General features: G+C 39.1%; 3 protein-coding genes across 7 annotated transcripts; all 3 read right to left on the bottom strand.

Annotated features, from left to right (window-relative positions):
* Positions 1–640: 640 nt before the first annotated feature.
* LOC148426663 (trophoblast glycoprotein-like) lies at positions 641–3344 on the bottom strand. Its single transcript, XM_088410428.1, has 2 exons — positions 3061–3344; positions 641–1892 (listed from the first exon to the last, which is right to left on the bottom strand). The coding sequence occupies exons 1-2, from the start codon at positions 3318–3320 to the stop codon at positions 917–919; spliced, it is 1236 nt and encodes a 411-aa protein (XP_088266554.1). The 5' UTR covers positions 3321–3344; the 3' UTR covers positions 641–916.
* Positions 3345–3387: 43 nt separating this feature from the next.
* LOC148426662 (transmembrane protein 222-like) lies at positions 3388–6775 on the bottom strand. Its single transcript, XM_088410429.1, has 6 exons — positions 6556–6775; positions 6269–6353; positions 6108–6139; positions 5932–6028; positions 5718–5848; positions 3388–5112 (listed from the first exon to the last, which is right to left on the bottom strand). Exons 1-6 carry the CDS (start codon positions 6672–6674, stop codon positions 5025–5027), a joined length of 552 nt encoding a protein of 183 aa, XP_088266555.1. The 5' UTR covers positions 6675–6775; the 3' UTR covers positions 3388–5024.
* On the bottom strand, positions 6292–21044 carry LOC148426661 (WD and tetratricopeptide repeats protein 1-like). 5 transcript variants are annotated; one of them, XR_015865060.1, is made up of 17 exons: positions 19691–20356; positions 19495–19578; positions 17492–17538; positions 17297–17408; positions 15802–15989; positions 15525–15707; positions 15324–15421; positions 15107–15222; positions 14945–15020; positions 13713–13809; positions 13339–13509; positions 13023–13258; positions 11920–12088; positions 11565–11757; positions 9359–9590; positions 8216–8284; positions 6292–6353 (listed from the first exon to the last, which is right to left on the bottom strand). XR_015865060.1 is itself a non-coding variant. In XM_088410423.1 (16 exons), exons 2-16 carry the CDS (start codon positions 19736–19738, stop codon positions 9393–9395), a joined length of 2016 nt encoding a protein of 671 aa, XP_088266549.1. In that variant the 5' UTR covers positions 19739–19796; positions 20908–21044; the 3' UTR covers positions 8337–9392. The 5 variants fall into 5 exon arrangements, 4 of the variants coding, with proteins under 4 accessions (XP_088266549.1, XP_088266551.1, XP_088266550.1 ...); XM_088410423.1 differs by lacking the exons at positions 6292–6353; positions 8216–8284 and adding an exon at positions 20908–21044 and having other exon boundaries at positions 8337–9590; positions 19691–19796; XM_088410425.1 differs by lacking the exons at positions 6292–6353; positions 8216–8284 and adding an exon at positions 8337–9041.
* Between the last annotated feature and the right edge of the window lie 448 nt (positions 21045–21492).

The raw sequence follows: 21492 nt of genomic DNA, 5'->3' as shown, positions 1-21492 counted from the left end.
TATCACTATTTTACAACACAACTTATGTCACATTTAAAAAACAAACAAAAAACAATTTAAATATAGTGCAAATATAGTGCAATATAAATCACACTTAATCCTTGTGCAGTATTTTGTCCAATCCTTTGCGCTTTACATAAAAGGCATTTCACATCCAAGGGAAAGCATTGAGGAGACACTAGAGACCTGAAATTTCACCAAGATGATGACAACATATCAAAGTCAAAAATAGCATGACCACTATCACCAGAAAATGACCAAAAATGGTCATACTACCTCATAAGGATTGAGTGTGTTTAATATGACACATTATGGTCGTATAATTATTAATTAAATGCATTCTGTCACGCGATGCATTCTGGGAAGCGAAAGGATTTTTTTTTTACAATATATTTACAGTTGACCCCTACTATTCACAGAAGTATCAGGCCAGTGAAAATCTGTCTATAATTGATGCCCATTGAAATGAAATGTGAGGAAGCAAATGTTTTATTCACATTTTTTTTGTTTAATCAGGCAATTACGACATCTGCCTGAAAAAAATTGGCCCTAATTTAGATGCAAAATCATAACACTGTCGAGGCTAAAATGTTGATACAGCTCCTATATTGGGTCCATTAATTTGACTTGCACCTAATGTAGTAATAAGTCAGTTAACTACATGGCTAGAAGAATAAAAACCACACAAAAAATACAAACTCATTTTTACACGTTTGACAATCCTATGCGCTTTCTTAATAAATCGTCAGGTAATTGCATTTTTAAAAAAAAATCCAGTCAGTGCCATTCAAGCACAAAGGCACTTTTAAGGTTATTGTACGTTTATTGTTTAGCTCCAGTACATGCAGAAGCTCAGAGATTAAAAAAGAAACAAAAAAGCAAAACTGTAAACCTACTGGCAGCAAACTAGTTGAATCTACAAGACATTTCTAGCTTCAGAAGGAGATTTAAGAGGTTTGACCTGCGCATCTTCAGTCACGATACAAGTGTCGTTTGGTGGCTGCTGCGACAGAGAAACTCCTAAATGCTGACGCGCTCTACTGACGCCGTTGTGGACCGAGATGTGCCCCAAGCGTGGGTCTGAGTCAATCTCATATCGATAATGATATCCCTCCATGACGTCATGGCACGCATCTCTCATTTCGATGATCCACCTCTTCATGCCTTTGCGATTCAAATAGAGCACAAAGAGGAAGACCATGCCCACGAAACCCAGCACGAGGCCAAGGAAGACGTAGGACGTTTGAAGGCTAAGGTCAGTCATTCCCGCCTGGGTGGGAACAATGCATCCGATGGCCCTCAAACCAAGGCCTCGAAGACGGCTGTTGATTAACCCCTTCGGTGAAGCGCACCTCACAAGATCCACATCTACCTGAGCTCTTGAATCGTTCAACCAAGCCACAAAAGTCTGGATCTCACAGGAGCAGGAATACGGATTTTTACCCAGGAGGATTCGGATGGCCCCAAGCTTCTCCAGCTCTTTGAGATCATCCGTCCCGAATGTCCTGAAGGCATTGTGGGTCAAGTCAAGCACCTTCAGGTTGTTCATGCCGGAGAAGGTTCCGCTGTAGACCGCCACCAGAGAGTTGTTGCTAAGGAAAAGCTGCTGCAGACTGAGCAAGTGGGAGAACATCCCCGGGGGAAGCAGAGCGAGATGATTCCCCGAGAGGTCAAGGCGGAGGAGCCCCCGGAGGTCCCCCCAACGCAGAGCTGTGGTGAGATCTGTCAGGGCGGTGAAGTTGTAGAGCGAGCGGCTCAGGTTGAGCTCCTGCAGAGGACTACCGGGGATACTCAGAGCTTCTGGATGGATGATTGACAGTTGGTTGCCGCTGAGGTCGAGGAAGCGCAGGTTGATGAGGGTGGAGAAGCTGTGTGATGCCATCTCAGTCATCCTGTGGGGACAACCTCCATGGTTAATCATTCAGAAAATATTTTATTGTAATTAATGCTGTCAAGACTGGGAAAAAAATCAGATTCATTAGGATCTCTAATTTATTGATCAAATAACCTAATCTTTCATCCAGACACTTTTTTTCATTGTGATATATCAAAATATTGATATGCAACAAAAAGTGGATGCAGTCATTTTTTAGTTTTTTTTAACAAACTCAAAACAGCTGTAACTTAAAAGTGTTCGCTGCAACCTTTAGTTTTAACCATCAGGAAAATTGGTGCAGTTTTTTGCCAAATATTGAGAAAATAAAATTAAAAGAGTTCGCCCTGTCATCACAGAAAATTGCTGAAACTTGCATTCACAAATTTAATTTGGCAAAGAGCTTTGTTATTATTTTTTACATTTGTATCTCTGCTGTGTCTGCAGATGCGTCTGGGTGCTTTTCATTTATGTGCTAGGCTAAACTTGAGCTGCTTCTTGTAGTAAGCAAACTCTTAACTTCCATCCAGTTGTCTACAGGCAGGAGGCAGGGGGCATCCTGGACCCGAACCAGTTGCCAGCCAATTGCAGGGCGCACTAAGACCAACAATTTGGAGTGTCCAATACACCTGTCGCGCACGTTTTTGTAATAGTCAAGAAAGCTGAAGAGAACCCACAGCTGGAATTGAACTGTGAAGTGGACATTCTAAGCACTTTTCCACCTCGCTGCTTTGCAAGCAATTTACAGATATGCATATTGATTTGCCTTATCATAGGTGCCATTGGGGCATAGTTTTTTCCAAGTCAAATTTACCATTCATTGTAATGACAATGCCCACATGCTCTTCCATTTTTATGTCTTCCTTCTGTACCTGAACCTGCCCTCCCGCCCACAACAGGAGCCATTGACTTTCAATCAGCGTCTACTTCAGGGTAAGATTGACCTTTTTCCAACCCCCACAACTCAAGCATAAGAAGCCCCGTGGATAAAAATGTATCCAACCGGCATTCAAAAAGCATAAAGTTAGAGATTAGAAATTAGAATCAGGAGATAAAAAAATATAAACGTTTTACTTTAAATATGACAGTAATTATATGATCGCAATGAATCTTATATTTTGACACCTCTAATTGAGAAAAAGCATACAAAATGAGGAACATTTTGTATGAGTAAGATGCATTCTCACCCATTATTGCTCAAAATGACATTAGAAACATTCTCCAGCTCTGTAAAGGAATCTGGTCCAATCCTGTGAATGGTATTCCCCGTGATGATGACAGTCTTTGAGTATCCTGGAATAATATGTGGTACCATCTGAAGGTCCTTAGAGACACATTTCACTGTGCGTGTGACAGAAAAACACTCGCAGCCACCGGGACACGTCGAGCACCGGGACTGGGCACAAAAAAGTAATCCCAAAATCACACAGACTGCAGAAATGCACATTGCTAAAAAGTCTCAGGTTAAAATTCAAAAACACAACAACAACAAAAAAGACACAGACCAGAATGAATCAGATTAGAAGGGTCTAAATTTTAATGCAGCGGATCTTAGAAACTAATGCTACACTAACAAAAAGCAGCCTAGCAATGGTCCCTCCTCATCTGCTGCACAGTGGAAATAAAGGGTATTGTAAATTGATGGCAGTTCTTGTAGCTCAGAATCTGCTGGATGAAAAAAGCATGTAGTCCCCTTAAAGGTACAGCGGACAATCCAGAGCATCCACTGGCTGTGACCTCTACTGTACAATCTTGCAACAGAGTTGTTGATAACTAGCTCACAAGACAATAAAAATGCATATTCTGTGCAATTATTCATGACAGAATTGCACTGCGATAGTCAATATCAGTATAAGGTGCCATTAGACTTGTCTCTTTCATTCCAAAAAGTGGACATTTTTCTCCAATGAATTTCTAATGCTAACTGATGTCATTCTGTAAGAAATTAATTTCAGTCAAGCTCCCACACTTTTGTAAGCAGACGATCAATATGCAAAGAGCAAAAGATGGGAGCTTGAAGACTGAGTGGAGCTATTTATCTAATTCTAGCATTTGAATAGCACGCAGTGGACCATTTCACAATTCACTTAGAAAGCTGTGTGTTGTTTAACAATTAGATTTTGAATTTCTAAGAAGTTTTTTTAACATTTGATATTTTACGATGATAATATGAACATATTAAGTTTGAGAACACTCAACTATGCACATATGATGAAAATGTCAAAGGTGTAATACAGTATTGGCACGTTAATACCATAACTGCCTAACATAAGTTTCTTTCTCCATTCTGAAATCGAGTAAAAGTAGTTACCTCACTATCTACACAGGAAAAAGTACATTATTATGTGTAACAGTAACTCTGATTGGTTCTTTGAGGCATGTTTGCCAACATCTGCATAAAAAAAATCATCAATCTGAGTTAAAATTGAGTTAAGCAGTTATGTTATGAACATATGTCACACCACACTGATAGGGTGCACAAGCCAAGTTCTAGGACTCATGGAAGTCCAATCTGATTATAACATCTGAACATACAGTACATAAATGACTTATTTCATCAAATATGACTTATTTTTTTATCAAATTATTTGTTGTGGACAATGATTAGGTTGTGGCAAAAACCATATATAGATTTGCTATAATTTATGAGTATTTATATGAATTGCATTATTAAGTGTGCAATTCTGATTCTTATGGCACTTTACAGTGATATTTACCCAATAATATATTGTGTTTTTGTTATCTGCTAATGTTACATTCCTTGATCAAAATGTGCACTTTCTAAGCACTGAAATACAGCCATAAAAAAACGTACACATTTATCAACAGGGTAATTTTTTTCCTCCTACTGGTCCTTCACAATTCTTTCTTTGCTTCACATCACTTAATTTCTCAAAGAATTGATGAATACTTTCAGCATTGAGATGTGTAGTGATTCAGTGAAATATACATGAGCCAGTACGGAAACATTCTTTTCATGAAAAACACATGGAACTCTTCACCGCCTCATTTTAAGAGCCCGGGCAGAAAGCAATGCAAAATTTGCTTAATAAATAGGCAGATGAACTTTATACAAATCACCACTGACAAAGTCTCAAACATGAGATGTGTCGAAGAAAATGTGAATAAATGAGTCTCTCAGCGTAGTGTATTACTGAAGGTTGAACGTTAGGATGATCGTGGCGGAGACTACGCAGAGCACGACGAAGGGCATCCAGGTCTTGCAAAACGCAGACAAGCTAAAGGATACAAAAAGGGTAAAGAACGTTAGCGGGCTTGTCCACGACAACTTGCGTACTTTTCACCCCCCTTTTCCCTCCTGCATCACGGAGAAACAAGGACATGGCCCATTGTCTTTTCTCCCACAACCCCATGCTTGTTGTCCTACTGTCCTTCCTCCCCACCACCCAGCGCAGGGAGCCCCAGCGGAGAGGTGACCTCCAGTGGTGGCACGTAGGGGAGCACTTCTGTCAGTGATGAATTGCACGACTCCCCCTGTGTTAAACAGACTCCTGTGGCGTGGGAGTGGATGTGCGGAGGCAGCACAAACTGTGACGCCAGCATTCTCTATGTGGGTCAACGGAGAATAATGAGAGGCCGACTCTCAGCCGTATGTTTGTATGGTGCAGGAGAGCGGGCCGAATAAATTGTGGGCGCATGTTTGGGATGTAGATTCTTCACCTAATGCTGCTCGGACTTCAAAGTCCACACATTAAAATAAAATGAAGTTAGACTTGCCCGCAATTTTTAAGCTTCACCTCTTGTGATCTCGGTCATTTTGTAAGTGAACTCTACTCTAGTTCAATTATTGTTGGCAAAAAGTGAATGTGTGATGAGTGCTTACCTCACATATTTTCCATGAATGAGAGAACCAAAGCACAATTTAACCATATTCCAAGAAGTGCTGTTGTCATAGCGCATGAGATTGAGGGCCATGGCGACATGGGAATGGCAGTTATCGAAACACAGGTTGTGCTTTAACGAAAACAAAATTAGTGATTAAAAATATGAATCATGATTCAGAGTATATAATTAAATGCATCGACTGTTATCCTTACCTGCCTGCCTTTGTATTCCTCCGATGCATCATATACTGCTTTGTCCCAAGTCGCAGCACCATTGCCACACACTTTGTCCACATCAAGCCTCCAATATCTAATTATGAAGAGATTGAATTAAAATTTGGTCAACATTTATCATTAAAGTCTAATAGCGTTTTAGTTTGATTACTTACTTTGTTGGTCTCCCAAAGCCCATGTTGTCCTCCTGGAAAATTAAATACATTTCAGTCTATGAACGTGAATTATTCTAAAATAAATAACTAATGACAATCCAACCAGAATTCAAAACAAATATTTCAACTCCTTATTGCATGTATTGATCTGTGATACCAACCGAGACAAAGTAGGATCCTGCAAAATCTCTTATAATTCCAGAAGAGGTGCATATTCCCATATGACCAACGAAGGGTAGCACCCACCTGCGGCATGAAAACACACAATTTCTCGTTTACACCGACTGAAAATATAATGAAAAATCATTTATATAAAACATCCAAATAGCGAAGCGCTGTGAGATTCATAAATAGTAAATGGAAATGTCCGCTAGTGAATGAAATAACGTAATCGACGTAGCCAAACTGTCAACGCTGCTAACTAGCATTAGCTCGAGTGTTAGCTTACGATAAAATAGGAATGGGAGTCCAGACAATGCAGTAGGGGTAGCGGCTGTTCTTTTTGTCGTTTTTTAACAAATCTCCGTGATAGTTCTTCATTATGTCGACGTTTTCCGCATCCGCCATAGGTGCTCCACCTCTGATAGGGTGACGATGACGTTGATGTACAGCAGACGACCGGGTAGTACTTGGTCGCCTCACCGCGGACGGATCAACGGTCCTTGAACGCGGCACCGCTCATTGCTGGGGCAAATAATACTTCTTACGGATTTAATGCCTCCTTGCCATTCATAATCATGACATATGTAGTCATACTAAGACATTTATAAGCCTTTACAAAGACCACTTCATTGTCAAAATTTCTGCACCCGATATCATTATCACATTTAAATGCAGTGAAATACATACTTAACAACTTTTAAGAAATTGCATTACAGTCCTTTGTTCCTCATATTTTTATTCATCCTAATTGGTTAGTAAGAGCAAATCTTGTTAGTCAGCTTTGACCTACGTACTTTACAACTTTCATGAAATTGTATTAATTTGTTCCTATTACTTTCTACACTCTAATTCGCTGGTAAGAGTAAATCTGATTTGCTTTGGCGGAACAACCGTTCCTCGCAATCGGTTTACATCAACACATTCTGTAATCTGCATTGGGTGTTTTCTTTTGCATGTTTTTAAATAACTACTCAAGATGATGCACAATTTTATGGGTCTCTGAAACTTGAGGTGAATATTTTTGTCCCACGCAAAAAAGTACTATATAGTGATGCTCGGCGACTTTTTTTTTTAAGCAATTGCAAGATTTTCTATGGTCACGTTTTAATCTCATTAAAATAATTCCTATGAAGGAATTGTAACAAATATCTGCTTTAAAATCTTTTGAATTCACATGAAACCAAGAAACAAAATATTTAGCTTCAAAGTCTTTCGTCATAGCGGTCTAATCCTTTAAATGTGTGTGGAATGTTGAACAAAACGATGTGACTCATCGTTAAAGTAAAAATAAGTACGTAAACGTCCATTTTTGACTAGATGGTGACTAGATGGTGACTCTCTTAAGTTTGGTAGCACAAGTTGGCCGAGGTCAGCTGCCCCCGGAAATTGAAGTTATCCAAATGATTTATTCAAAAGCTTTAGTTTATTAAACTTAAATCTCTAAAGTTTATGCTTTAACTTCAAAAACCCTAATTAAAACACTTGCCGTAGGCCACCTTTCACCACAAGATCTTTTATCAAAGAACTAGGATCTTTGCATGTTCCTACCACAGGCCCTCATCTTACCGCCACAAGATCTTTCATCAAAGAAATAGGATATTTGCATGTTTCGACCACAAGCCCTCTTCTTAAGTTCCTGGTTCATTTTTAAGGTGGAAAAATACCCGGCTAGCAAGTCAAGTACTTCCCCGTAGCCCAGGAATCTTTGGGGCCCAACAGAATCACAAAACCCGGTTTGTGTGTTTTGAGGTCTGCTCATCATTCAAGCTGCCCAGTCAGCTGTGAGCTTTATCACAGAAGCTGGGTCACCTCGTTAACGCACAATATATGCCACATGGGTTGCCCTAATGGTGATTTACTGTGCACACAAAGTGCCTATAGTCAGCAAAAGTAGATAGTGAACATGACACTGATGTATGATCAGAAAGCACATACAATGGCCTCACCTTCATCACAGCTCTGCTCACCTCATTTATTTTCAATGGCTATTGTGCATCGGTAGTCGAACTCTTTCGCTGTAATCACAAACGATTTGATGTTAGCTACAGGAGGACAAAACACACCAGCAAATGTTCTGTTGTTTTATTAAAGTTTCTGTTTTCATGAAAACAGTATAATGACTCCTCCAGAGAGAAAACAACTGAAATCAACGAACAAAGTAAAACACAGGTAAGCCTACTTTTGCGTTCATTCCCAATTTATTCAGTTCTTGGGCATCTAAAAGTAGACTAGCCAAGGATGAGTGCTAGCGACACACAGCGGGTTACCAAATACTCGGTACAAACGTATATCCTTAAACTTAGCATGTGTCCAACTTAAGACAAACAGAACATTTTCACGCAAAAAATTGCATTTGAAATGAAGAGGAATTAATATTGAAAATTAAACAAGTAACTGATATTTAATGGTCAGTGTCTGGCTGAATATTAAATGAAAGCTCCCACTTATGGGATGATACGAAGACAAATCCTTGGACATTTGACTGATGGAGGGCAAACCTTGGCAGACGATCTTTTTTTTTAATCCAAGCTTGTAAACTCGACAAAGCTCATCCATGATTTTGCAACATGCACCTTTCATAAGATGAAGCATGGCAATTAATTCAAAGCTTCAAGAACTCCAACTGAAAAGTCAAGACTCCAAACAAGCCGGGTGTGAATCCTTTCTGAAATTAGCGCACACTGCCGGAGGGTAGACAGGCGATGCACGAAAGCTTCTTCCAGCTGTGACGCTCCTCCGAGATGGCCGCTGCCACTGCAGGGCCACGCTGACCTGAAAATAGGTCAATGGGCACCTCTCATTTAACATCCGACATAAACCTGAGGGAGATGTGCTGAACTTGTCCATCTGTGTGTCAAACTAAGGGAATTATGTGTCAGGTTCTGCCTGGCAACACAGAGTGGCTTGAGAGGCTAAAGTGTGGCTTAGAAGTGCCCCCCCACGCTTATCTGACTTGCACCCTTTGCAGAGACCAGCCCTCCTAGGAGGGCAATGCATAGTGTTGAGATGTGACTTGATCCTCTGGTGTCTCTGACAGAAAGGAGGGCAAATTAGGGCTCAAAGAGAAACGGGCACAGTGCTTTGCTTACTACTTCCATCCTACAGAATGGCCATCGGCTCGTCTTAGCTCGGTCTGCACCGCACTTGTCCATCCGAGCTGTCCTCATCGTCTGAACCATCCGGCCCCAGGCCGGGCAATCCTGCGACACGATAGCCCATGTTGAGCAGCATGACCTCCAGTGGATCTGCATTCATCCGTCGCTGGTTGGCCTGAGCTGCGCCTTCCATGTCCTCCACCACGCGCACGTTTTCACATTCGGTCTGTGAGGAAACACAGGGATGAATGGGTGATGGGGTTCTTGGTTTATATCATATCATATCATATATGACACAAAACTAGAGCCATTTCAAATGGCAACATTCTGGCTTCAAAAAAGACTAAAATAAGTCGAAAGACTAAAAAAAGATGTGGTAGTGCGCTAATTTTTTTAATTTTGGAAAATTATGGAATCACTCAATTCTGATAATAAAAAATATGGACCCATGAAAAAAAATACAAAAGAAACTTAACACACCACTAGTAATTTGTTACTCGTGCTTTGTTGCACTACCTCAGGTTTTTATTACAGCTGGCAGTGTGAGAGGACAAGTGACAAACAGTACTCCAACATTCTGATTCCTTTTGCCAGATCAGCTTTGCAGGTTGGAGTCTTGTCATGGATCATTTTCTTCAACTTCCACCACATATTTTCAATTAAACTGAGATTTGGAGTATTCAGAGGGCTTAACATTGACATTACGAGGATTTTTTTTTTTCTTCTTCCAAGGAATGTGTTCACACATTTTGCTCTATGGCAAGGTGCATTAAAATTAACATCCTAAAAAAAAGATGTAATAATCCCCAACACTCCTTTCAATTGATGGGAGAAGAAAACGTAAGCTCGTGCATTTATTGAAGATGTGATGACAGTCATCTGCTCAGTGCTTTTACCTGACATGCCGCCCCACATCTTCAATGACTGCAGAAATTTGCATGTTTTCTTCGGGCAGTTGTCTTTATAAATCTCATTGTAACGGCACCAAACTAAAGTTTCAGCATCATCGCTTTGGCCAATGCAGAGTTGCGATTCATCACTAAATATGACTTTCATCCAGTCACCCACAGTCCATGGTTGCTTTCCATGAACCCATTGTACCCTTGTTTTGTTCAGGTATTAGTGATGGCTTTTGTTTAGCTTTTCTGTATGCAAACTCCATTTCCTCTAGGCGGTTTAAACAGACATTGACTCCAGTTTCATCTCATGTGCATTTTCTGTTTTCAAGGCATATTGTTTTTTGTCTTGACACTTTGATTTGTTAATTGGACTACAAATGTGCTTGCTTGCCTTTAACAACCTTCCCATGTTGTTTGTACTTGGGTCTAAATTATGGAGACAGTTGACTGTAGATAAAGAACATATTTTGCAAAACTTCATGATTATTTGCCTTCCATCCTCTTTTTGGACATCTCTTGCATTGGAGCCATAAATCATATCATTCCACTTGGTGCAACCGCTCTCCGGGGTGTGATCAAGCCCGTTTAACTAAAGATGAGCAGGTGCAGAATCTGATGCAAGAGTTTGTTTTGGCAATGGACATTTACGGGGTGAGTCCATTCCCCCCCCCCTAGGATTGAGTGATTCCATATTTTTTCTTCTGCTTTGTTTAAAAAGTTGCTATTACTGACTAACACATCTTTTTTCTTGACTACTTTTAAGGATTCTTAAAGCCAGAAAGCTGTCTGACTTTAGTTTTGTGTTATGTCTGTGATCAGCCTTTGTTTCTCTACAAAAGGCAGATGTTTTTAGTCAACCTATTTTTAAAGTCGACTTACCCGATTATGTAGTTTTTGTTTTGCCGGCCCAACTGTTTTCCTACTATCACCTTTTGGTATCTTGGAGTGCTCAGTGTTTAGCATGGGTTCCACGGAAAGAAACACCGACAGGATATTTGTGCAAATATGTAAGGGAATACTTTAATATATGACTACTAGGATATTTTTCTAGGGTAGTGAAATATTAAGGCGCCACTTGCATACACATTTGGGTTACATTGTGACTGCAGGATGTTCGGAAAATAACGCTGACTAAAAGTATACTTTGTGTACATGTGTGCATTGCGCCTAAGCAAAAAGTGACAAATTATCGCATCCTAGCTAAATAGCTTACACCTGAGTTGTTGACCTTCCAACAACCAGTCAATATTTGTAAAGATGAATAAAACGTCCACGAATAAATCCAAATACAAGTTGCTTACCTCCGGTCTGGGGTTCCACAATCGGACCACTGGGTCAATCCCACTGGAAGCTAGAAAGCAATAGCTGGGGTGGGGCTGCAAACAGTTGATTATGGACTCGTCCCCTTGCATGATCCGCACCAGATTTGTTGTCTCCTTTTCCCAGATAAAGAATGAGCCATCGTCTGACCCGCTAACGATGTACTGGCCTTTGCTGTGCAGGAAAGATTTGGAGTTAGACTGACCCTAAAAACTTGGAATCACACAATAGAGAGCTTCTGATGCAAAGCAAGCCATCTCCTTTTGAACGAGTTGTTGCCTGATTGTTTTAACTGCACTGCGAGTAACTGCTCCAGAGTGAATGCTCATCGCTGACCTTCCAAAAAAGTTGGCTTCTTTAATATCCGTAGTGGTGTTGCAGTGACCACAGTATCTGTGCTTGTAGTCCAAGCTTCGCTGTCTAAAAACTAATTCATCCTCTGGGATGGGATCCTTCCGGTTTAAAGAATGGAAGCGGATGGAGCTGTTGGACTTCTTCTCTTCTGCTGGTGACAAATTAAATCATGGGAAGACAATAGGCATTTCATTTGCGCTTATATGGAAAATAAATAACTAACAGTACACAGACATTTGCCTACTGCTGGAAAATAAATAAATAAAAGATGGAAAACTCAATTCCAAGCATTTTCTGCCATTTTCATGAAAGCTTAATTAAAACATTACAACACTTGCTTTTGCACCAACTGAGAATGCTATTTTGTCATTACAGTGTGTGTGTTTTTATATAGGGTTGTTTATTCAACTCCTGTTAAAAATATAGACTTTTCATAGTTTATCAGTTCAAAAATTATATTTGATGACAACATTTAGAAATACACAGGGGAATGGTACAGTGACTTTCAGTATACTGTCTAGTGTCTATTCAGAATACACAAACTAAAACACCTTCCAGGGAAGATGATCATTAAGTGTTCATGTTCACACATCCAATAATCGCTTGTGCAAACGATCAGAATCAAATAGGTTTGTATGATCTTAGCAGAGTGTTATGCTCTACTGATGGCCATTCTTCTTTTAGCAAATGACAGTAAACGAGGAGTGAGCAGTAGTGGAACCAATTAGAAAACTCAAAGAGTTCAGATCATATAACTGAATTGAACCACCAAAACTAGACCTTGGTCTTCATCTATTTTATAAAAGGGTTAGGGTTAGGGTTTCCCCCTATTAAAAAAAAACAAAAAAAACTTTTAACTCAAAATGTCAGATACAGCCATGAGGATTTTAGGAATACTGTATTACTTAAAAGTGCAATTAATACAAGGCAGGATATCTCCTAAATATAAATGGACCACAAATGAAAAGACCCTGAAATAAGTAGGCTGAAAGCCTACTTATTTTATTAGGCATTGTAATCATAAGTGATGAGCTGGACCGATGATGGTAATTACGCAAGTAATATCGCAACGTGATTTGACTCACCTGATTCCGTCTCTGAGAAGTAAAAGGCCTTAATATCTTTATCCAAAGAGTCGCAAGCACTGCTGTTTGCTTGTTCTGGAAACTTTCTCTTGAATTCGTCAAGGCACTTCAGAGCTTCAGACACATACTTGAGCTCAAAGAGACACCGAGCAAGCCTGAAGTGAGCCTTCAGATGTTCGGGGTTTAGAGTCAGTGCCTTCAGACAATCCTTGAGTGCATCATAGTGGTCTCCATCCCTGCAAGATTTACAAACACAGAGAATGGTGACAAATTCATGTGTTTTTATGATACTTGGCCAAGATAAAATGACACCTACCACTTCCTCTTCATATAGGCTGCAGCCCGGTTCCCATAGAGCATGGCGTTGCCGCTGAAATGATGAATTCCTAAACTATACAATTGGATGGCCTGTGTCCAATGTTGCCGTGCAAATGCATCATTTGCTTGCTGTTTGATCTTTTCCAAAGGCGGAGGAAGATCAGTGGAGCTGCAACAGCCGGGAAGGTAGAACGATTGTGCCGTATATTAACATTGACTGTTTTCAATTTACATATTCTCTGTCATGAAAAGTCACGCTTCTAAAGACAATCGTTTGTGGTGAGTTAGTAGGAGAAACTTTGCTGTTAAAAGAAAATCACCGCTACAATAACAATGAAAGCATAAAAATCAATAGACAGTATTGATATTTACCTAAGTTGCATCTTGCTTTGGGTAATTTGAATATGGCTGGCTGGAAAATGAATTTCATTGGAGATGCTATTGGCTGTCATCTCAATCTCCTCATCTTCTACAATACAAGATGTCATAAACAACGTATTACATCCAATTTACTTATTAATGTATACCATTGAAACTATTCTAGTCATTAAATAGAGAAATGTTTCCCTTTATGGACTGTTCTTGAGAACAAAAAAATGTTCTTTGCCTAAATTGTTCTCACAAAGATGGAAGTATAGACTTGAGGGCCGCCAGATAACATTAATGGAAAAAAACCCAGAATGATTACGGATATTCAAGGTATTACCAAGCTTTTTTGCAATCGCTGTGGTCTTGTTTTGTTGCAAAATAATGGGCCGTTCTTAAAGGGGGGGGAAGTTAACCCCCAGATTTTCTTTTCAATATTATTTCCAGCATTAGTTGTTTAAACGCACCTTTTGAATTAAATCATATTTCATTCACTGAGTATAAATTAAAGCAGCTTAATCCACCCGTTTTTCTCGATTTCTTGGGGCAGCCAATTTGCCGCTTGCTGTCAGCTGAAAATGTCATCACAGCTGCTCTGTGTTTAGGTAATGGCTTAGCTGTTTTCCGAGATTGGTCATGTGACATTCACTTTATCCGTTACGTGAACCTTGAGCAACTGTGATGTCACTTTCAGTTGATAGTAGGGCTGCACAAATAACTGAATTTTAATTACGGTCACAATATTGGCTGCCACAATTAATTAAGCTGATCCTCAGCGAAATTAACATTTAAAAATCCACCTACACGTCATGTCAAATCAAGTACTTTGTCATCCTACCACTAGGAAGCAGTGTTTCCCTACGTGTTTGCATGACAAAAGTCTCTGCTTTTATCTCTGTTATTTACCAGAATGAAATGACGTTGAGTTTCTCACCTGATTCCTAATATAAACAGTGCTAGCTGTCAATTGAGACCCATTTTGAAAAAATGAGATTGGCAAAAAAATGGAATTTATTTGGTTCGAAAATGACATTTTGACTATTAATTGATTAAAATTTGCTTAAAAGTAAATAATGTGCTTGGTTCTAAGTCGGCTTCTTTTTTTTTTTCAATTGGTTTGCACTCAGCAACTAAGTTAGCTATGTTGCCCTATGTGTCATTTGTTTTAATTATTAATTATTCTATTTATCTATTTTAGTGTATTATGTGTTAGGGTTAGGGACATGACATGGACCCACCTTGCGGTATTTGGCAAGTTCGTGGAAGCAGCAATGTGTATTGCCTTTGTTTACATGTCAAATCAAACAGATACACCTAGAAAACAGTAACCACACAAAATAAAAAGTCAGATTTTCTGGACTGATTTGTGACTATGCCCTCCTAGTGTAGAGCAGTTCTACCTGTTCCCCGCCCAAGTTGACAAGTAACTCAGTTCCATCTGGACTGAAAGTGACATAAGTGGTCACAAGGACTCTGAAGCGGCTATTGTAGTCCATCAATTTGTTTGGCAGGTGGCCTGAAGAAGAGGGGAGAGAGCACATGGATAGAGATTGAATTTTACAGTCAAGTTGTATTGAAGTATAGATATGATCGATCAATTGATCAACTATTCAATACCTGCGACGTAATACTGCACAGCTTTGTCTGGAATAGTGTTATGATTATCAAAGAATGTGCGTACATCAGATGACTTGAATATCTTTTGAAATGCTTTTCTGTAATGGAAGGGGGTTCAAATGTTTTATATCCAAATTGTAATCTCACACATGAAGCAGGAAATTGCATGTTTTCACATTAGAGCAGCGAGCGCCAACCTACCTACGGTTGTTTATCATTCGAATGTCATAGAGACGTACAAAGGGCCCGTTGGCCCCAACGGCCATGTAGTTGTTGTCCCGTGGATTGACAGCCAAACACTTGGCCTCCACCAGCTGACCACAGAACTCCGTTAGGTCAATCAGCTTCTCTGATCGTTTACTGCTCTCCCGCAAGTCGTACTGTCTGCATGAGCAAATGCAATGTGGGGGAAAAAAATGCATATCACCAGAAGTTCGCCGCTGATTTGTCTCAGCTAAATAATTCCCAGGGTTCTTACCTGATGACCCCATCCTCTGCAGCGCTCCAGAAGGTGTTGGGCCACATGGGCGCCGTGGCAATTCGTTTGACTCTGTTTGTATGATCAGAAAACATATGGATGGTTTCCTTCGCTGTCAGGTCATGCACGTGGACCTTAGTGTCTGCACCGCCAGTTACCAAAATTCTGTCTCCAGAGTGAGGGAGGAACTGTGTGGAGAAACAAACATTGCAATTAAGCGAGGGGTACAAGCAAGGAGTTTTTACTCTGCCTTTATTAATATTCTTATTGTGATTTATGCCTGTACATATTTTTACATTTGATACTAACATGTTTTCATGACTTATGTTCTGCAAAATTTACCCCAACAAAATCTTTTATTTACCCAATAATATCATTTGATACGTATTTTTATTAATTTCACAACCTTTATAATAATAATAATAATAATAATAATAATGATAGTATGAATGACAGTATATAGCAGTGTGGCTAACACTAGAGTTATTAAAACAGGTGCTGTGTGCCCTTTGTGTATCATTCTTGACATTCCCCAGACAGGTGAGATTTGCTGTTTTGCACAGGAAGAAATGTCAATTACCCATTCATGCAAGTAGTCTTCACTACTCAAACATACATAACTAACAAACCTGGCTAAATTATTAAAAGACCAGTTTTAATATGTACATCACATTCTATTATTCCACATGATTTTAACTGTGGTATGATTAATGCAGGTCTTTTTATAAGTTTAACCAAGAGCAGTCAAAACAGTCAATAAAAAGGTAGAATGAGCACCGTATGCTAGGGGTTACCTCCCACTTAATAATTGGCCAACAGCGCCACCTTATGTACAAGCGTGTAAAGCGCATTGAGTATGTAAGGCTGAAAAAGCCCTGTAAATGGAAGTACGTTTACCATTTACCTTGTAAGAGTAGTTTGGTCAAGTATACATTCAGTTTCAAAAATTTGAATGAGTATCACACAATTGTCTCAGAAGTACGACAGTTTTTGCATGTTGCTTAGGGCCAATGTGTAAGATTTAGACCATTGTTCATTAGAAAGGAATACATTATTATAAATTTCAAAAGCTTGCAAATAAATGTGTTCTTAACAATCAACAGTATGTTTTAAATATAATTGTAGGTCTACTAGTTATCATCAAAATATATTACATGGGGGGTGGCAATCCTCTGGAGGCTGCCATGTTTGTTAAAAATACGGAAAAAGGTAACTGCAGCACCCGCTGCTGTCTGTCATGAAAAACGGTCTAAAACTTACACATTGTACCTTTAATTTCTACAAATTACTGCAGTTTTTGAATACAAAACAACATGGAATATAATGTGTTTATTTGTGCTGTCTTTCAGATGACAAAGTCAAATATTTACAAGAGCCATAACTAGGTCAGAAATTACAAATGATGACTGACTGGACTCTTCTAACAGCAAACCCCCCTTGCACTGCAAGTCACTTCCAACATCCCATTGACAACTGCTCATCACACCACTCTTACCTTAACAGAAAATATGTTTGCTGCATGGCCTGTGTGCATAGTAGTAAGTTTCTTGAGTCTGAATGGATCCCAGATGATCGCATGTTGATCATCTGAGCCTGAGGCCAGCAAACTGACAAGCAAAACAAACACTCGTTTATGAAACCATTTTTTCAAAAGCGTTTTTAGTACAGTCCAGAAAGAGTTTTTGCTTACTCTCCACTTTCATTCCATTCCAAACAGTTCACGCAGCCTGTGTGGCCCTACACAATCATACAGAACAGTAGAGAAAAATAAAAGTCAATCTTGGACAACTACTTATGAAAAGTGTCAAACTAGAGGCCAATGGGCCAGGTTTGACCAGCCACAACATTTTAGGTGGTCCCTGTAAGTATGGCACAATTGATGTATCATTTTAGATGTCATTAGAGCTTTCCTTGTTTGTTTTTTAAATTTTGTTCCGTTACTGTACCGAACATGAAAACCAAGGTACTGTAAGTCCTAGGGCTAAATTATACATCGTTTTGAAATCGAAATCACAATCTCAGATGATTACATTTCTGGATTGTCAAAGCTACTTATTATTTATTATTACTATTTTTTTTTATTTTTTTTATAAAGGGCTCTTGTCTCATGAGTTCACTGTGAAGGGAATCATATATTAGGTTGTTATCATTATGTTCTTAGTTCATTGTTACCCATTTATGCAATCCTAGTTCATCTTGACCCTGTCCTTAGATAGAACTGTTGACGCACGAAAGTGTGAGCCGGGACCTTGGCCCAGCTGCCGGTGGCGCCCGGCTGGCTCTTTTGTTGTGTCTTGTAATCTGCTATGCTTCTATTCAATAAAAGCCAGGGGGAACGGCTGGGCAGGTGGAAAACTAGCGTTGGAAGACCCACGAGTTACATTTGCCCAAGCTTTTTTCCCTATGCCGGCATAGAAAAGTCAATCTTGGCTGGTCTGAGTTACTCTTTTTGCTGTTTAAGCAGCTAGGCTTGTCCTAGTCTTCTTTTCTGAGATTTCTCTGACATTCACCCATCAGTGGCATGTTATATGAGGGCAAATAGTAAGATGACAGTTATGTTAGCAATTTAGCGCAGGCATAAACAAGGGTATGCTAATGACTGGTGTCAGCAATGACAAAGAGCTCAGGGCCAAAAGTAAATTAAATATCAACCATGTTATTTGTACTACAGTATTTCGGACTACAGAGAGTAGTTTTGAGATTTACACATAAGTCTCAAAGTAATTGTTTTATTTAATTTAGCCATGCTCATGGACTGTTTTCCTATATCAAAAGAAGCAGAGAATAAAAGAAATATGATATGTTATGACTTTTATTACCAAGAAATATTCCCTTTATACAATTAAATACTGCAATCAGAAATACTACTTTATGATTTTTACAGTTTTAAGCAATTAACTCTAACACAAATATGGGGAACAAAAGCATACAATATAAAATATTTTTTAAAAATCTTTTTACATTCCATTTTTACACATAATTGCATATTTATGCACGACAGCAATAAAAAAATCATTTTCCAAATTTTTGGTAATATAAAACCATTATAATTACAATTTTTTAGTTAAATTTTAATAGGATTTATTACATTAATTTTCCTGCGATTTTTGCAACATTTCGTTGAGCGGCGAAAACTATGTCAGCAAACAGAAAATTCTTTGTTGACTTGCCTCAAGGCAGTAGGTGGTGTTCGAAACGAGTTAATGCGTAGTCCAGGTCGTGTGATAACTAAATTCGTTGTGCAGTGTTGAACTTTAACATGTCACCAACTGGGTGAAATTTCAGCTCCCTAGTATCTTCTTTCAATTCTTTAACCTTGATGAGAAATGCCTTTGATCTAACATCTTTAACAAGGACCGTCTGTTTCCAAAAAAATTTTCTTTAGTGTCTGTGAATTAATATAGTAATAGCTTTGAATGTTTTGATGGTACGATGTAATATTCTGTGATGGGTTGAACTGTTATTGTACATTGAGATGATCGCGATTGTTTTTCAAACAAGGAATCTCAAATCGAAATTTCAAGGTCTGAATAATTGCTATTCAATTATTTCCTGAAATCGTTCAAACCTAGTATGTACTATGATTTTTACTACACATCTACAAACATCATGTATATAATGGTTTAACTGTTAGAACTAACAGCCCAAGGGAAACCATAACTGACACATGCTCAAGAATTTGCTGTGACCAACCTGAAGCTCAGCCTCCAGGCCAAGTCTCTTGATGAATGGATCGGTCACATGATAGAACCTTTGAAAGCCTGATGTTCTCTTTTCCTGCATTCATGTGCAAAGAAAATATTAAGCTCACAATATACAACAGAACAAAATATAACAGGATCACTCAGGCTGCCAGCATTTTCTACTTAGTCATTGCTAGTTCACTCACCAGAATCTGCCTGTGCAAGATATCTCGGGTGATGTTGACGTTATTCATGGTTGGGCAATCCAGGTCTCACACAGATGACAGGTGGTCCCTAGTGCTTGACAGTACACTGCAAAGACATTAAACATAAGTACAGATAAAACGGAGAGGATCATAAATCGTGGGGTTCAGGTTTGACTATGATGTCTCCAGCGAGTTCCTTTTCGAGTGGCAAATATGGATGTGTATGCTCCAGTTAAAGAACATGTATCGTTGCTCCATTTAGCACATTTATTAACTGTGGTCTGCAATAATACAAAGAACAATGTTAACATACATACATACATACAGTACATACAGTACATACACCATTCTATCCACTGCTCAACAAGCAGCATAACATTATTAACTTTTAATCTCACTGCATTCAGCCCTAGCCACACACAAATAAATGCTTCCTCATATGAATGAAACGCTATTAGCATAATTAGCATGCTAGCCGAACACAACAATTTAAGCGCAGTAAAGGACGTCACACACAAGCATACACCTGCTCTATAACACACAACTAATGTCCAAATTGAACATAACAAGGAAATAAACTCATCTTTCGTCACATACACACAATCACAAATGTGCTGGAATGTGCGTTATAAGCAACTTTATCAAACTACGTCACGGACTGAACGGTGTCGCGGACGAGGAAGAAAAGGGAAAACTACGGTGGGTCATTCACGTTAAACTAGTGGTGCGTTCACGGAATGCTCACAGCATGGGAATTTACAATATCGCACGCAAACAGCACATCGAACGAAAGTACAAACATACAAACAATGTGGGCTTTCTAACAACAGAGTAGATACATACAAACATCGTTGTTTATGCATGCAACATACCATGCAGTGTTACCTGATCGACAGTCTAAGCTTTCGAGGGGAGTGCCAAACACCGTGGAACTTACTCGCGTCGACAAGGCGAGTATATTTGGCCGATAGTATGAGCTGTCAAGCTAATGCAACACTCTGACAGACCTCGGACCCACTTCGTACATTACGAGTACCATTCTACTAAATGAGAATTTGGTCCTCTTCCAGAATATAAGAACATTTGAGCTTCCAGGTTTTGAAATTGGGGGGGGGCGTTTAAAACTAACCGTGTTAGCCTATTTTGTTAGCCGTTAGCTAAACAAAACGTCACCAGCAGGTAACGCTGATTTTTGCAACCTTTAGATGACAACTTACGAGTACGCATGCAAATTCGTTGTCCTCCTTCTAGCAGAAAGTCCACGTAAATCAACGTCATAAATCACATCCTTACACAATTTTCCCATAAACGCAACACACTCCCACTGTGTTTCATGTAATTGAACACAATTTAGCTAGTTCCGCTACTCGAGCACGGCCTTAACACTTCCGGTCCATTTTAAGATTTTTCAAAATTAGATCAAAATAAAAGTATATTTGGGTCATAATATAGACAACCCGACCTCATACAACATTTAATACGTGCGCGTTCCAATTTGTGAAAACTATAAACACAATTTTGATATCAATGTTCTATTACACCACAATTTAGACGCTAATTTGTGTAGAAATTGCCCATATTCAACACATATTTATTGGTTCCAATTCTGCCTTGCCCCTGTCATTACAATCATCTTCATTCGTATAGCGTTTTCCCAAGCGCTACAGTTTTAATAAAGCGCTTCACAGAACGCCACATGATAACATTAACAAGAGGCTAATAGAACAAAACAGATATCATCAAACATTGACAATAATACAATCATCTCTTCTTACATTGTGGTTTGAAGCGGTTATAGATGT

Source organism: Hippichthys cyanospilos, chromosome 3 (genome assembly GCF_059441005.1).
Source record: "Hippichthys cyanospilos isolate Australia breed blue-spotted pipefish chromosome 3, RoL_Hcya_1.0, whole genome shotgun sequence".
Taxonomy (NCBI): domain Eukaryota; kingdom Metazoa; phylum Chordata; class Actinopteri; order Syngnathiformes; family Syngnathidae; genus Hippichthys; species Hippichthys cyanospilos.
This window is presented reverse-complemented; position numbering and strand designations above follow the sequence as displayed.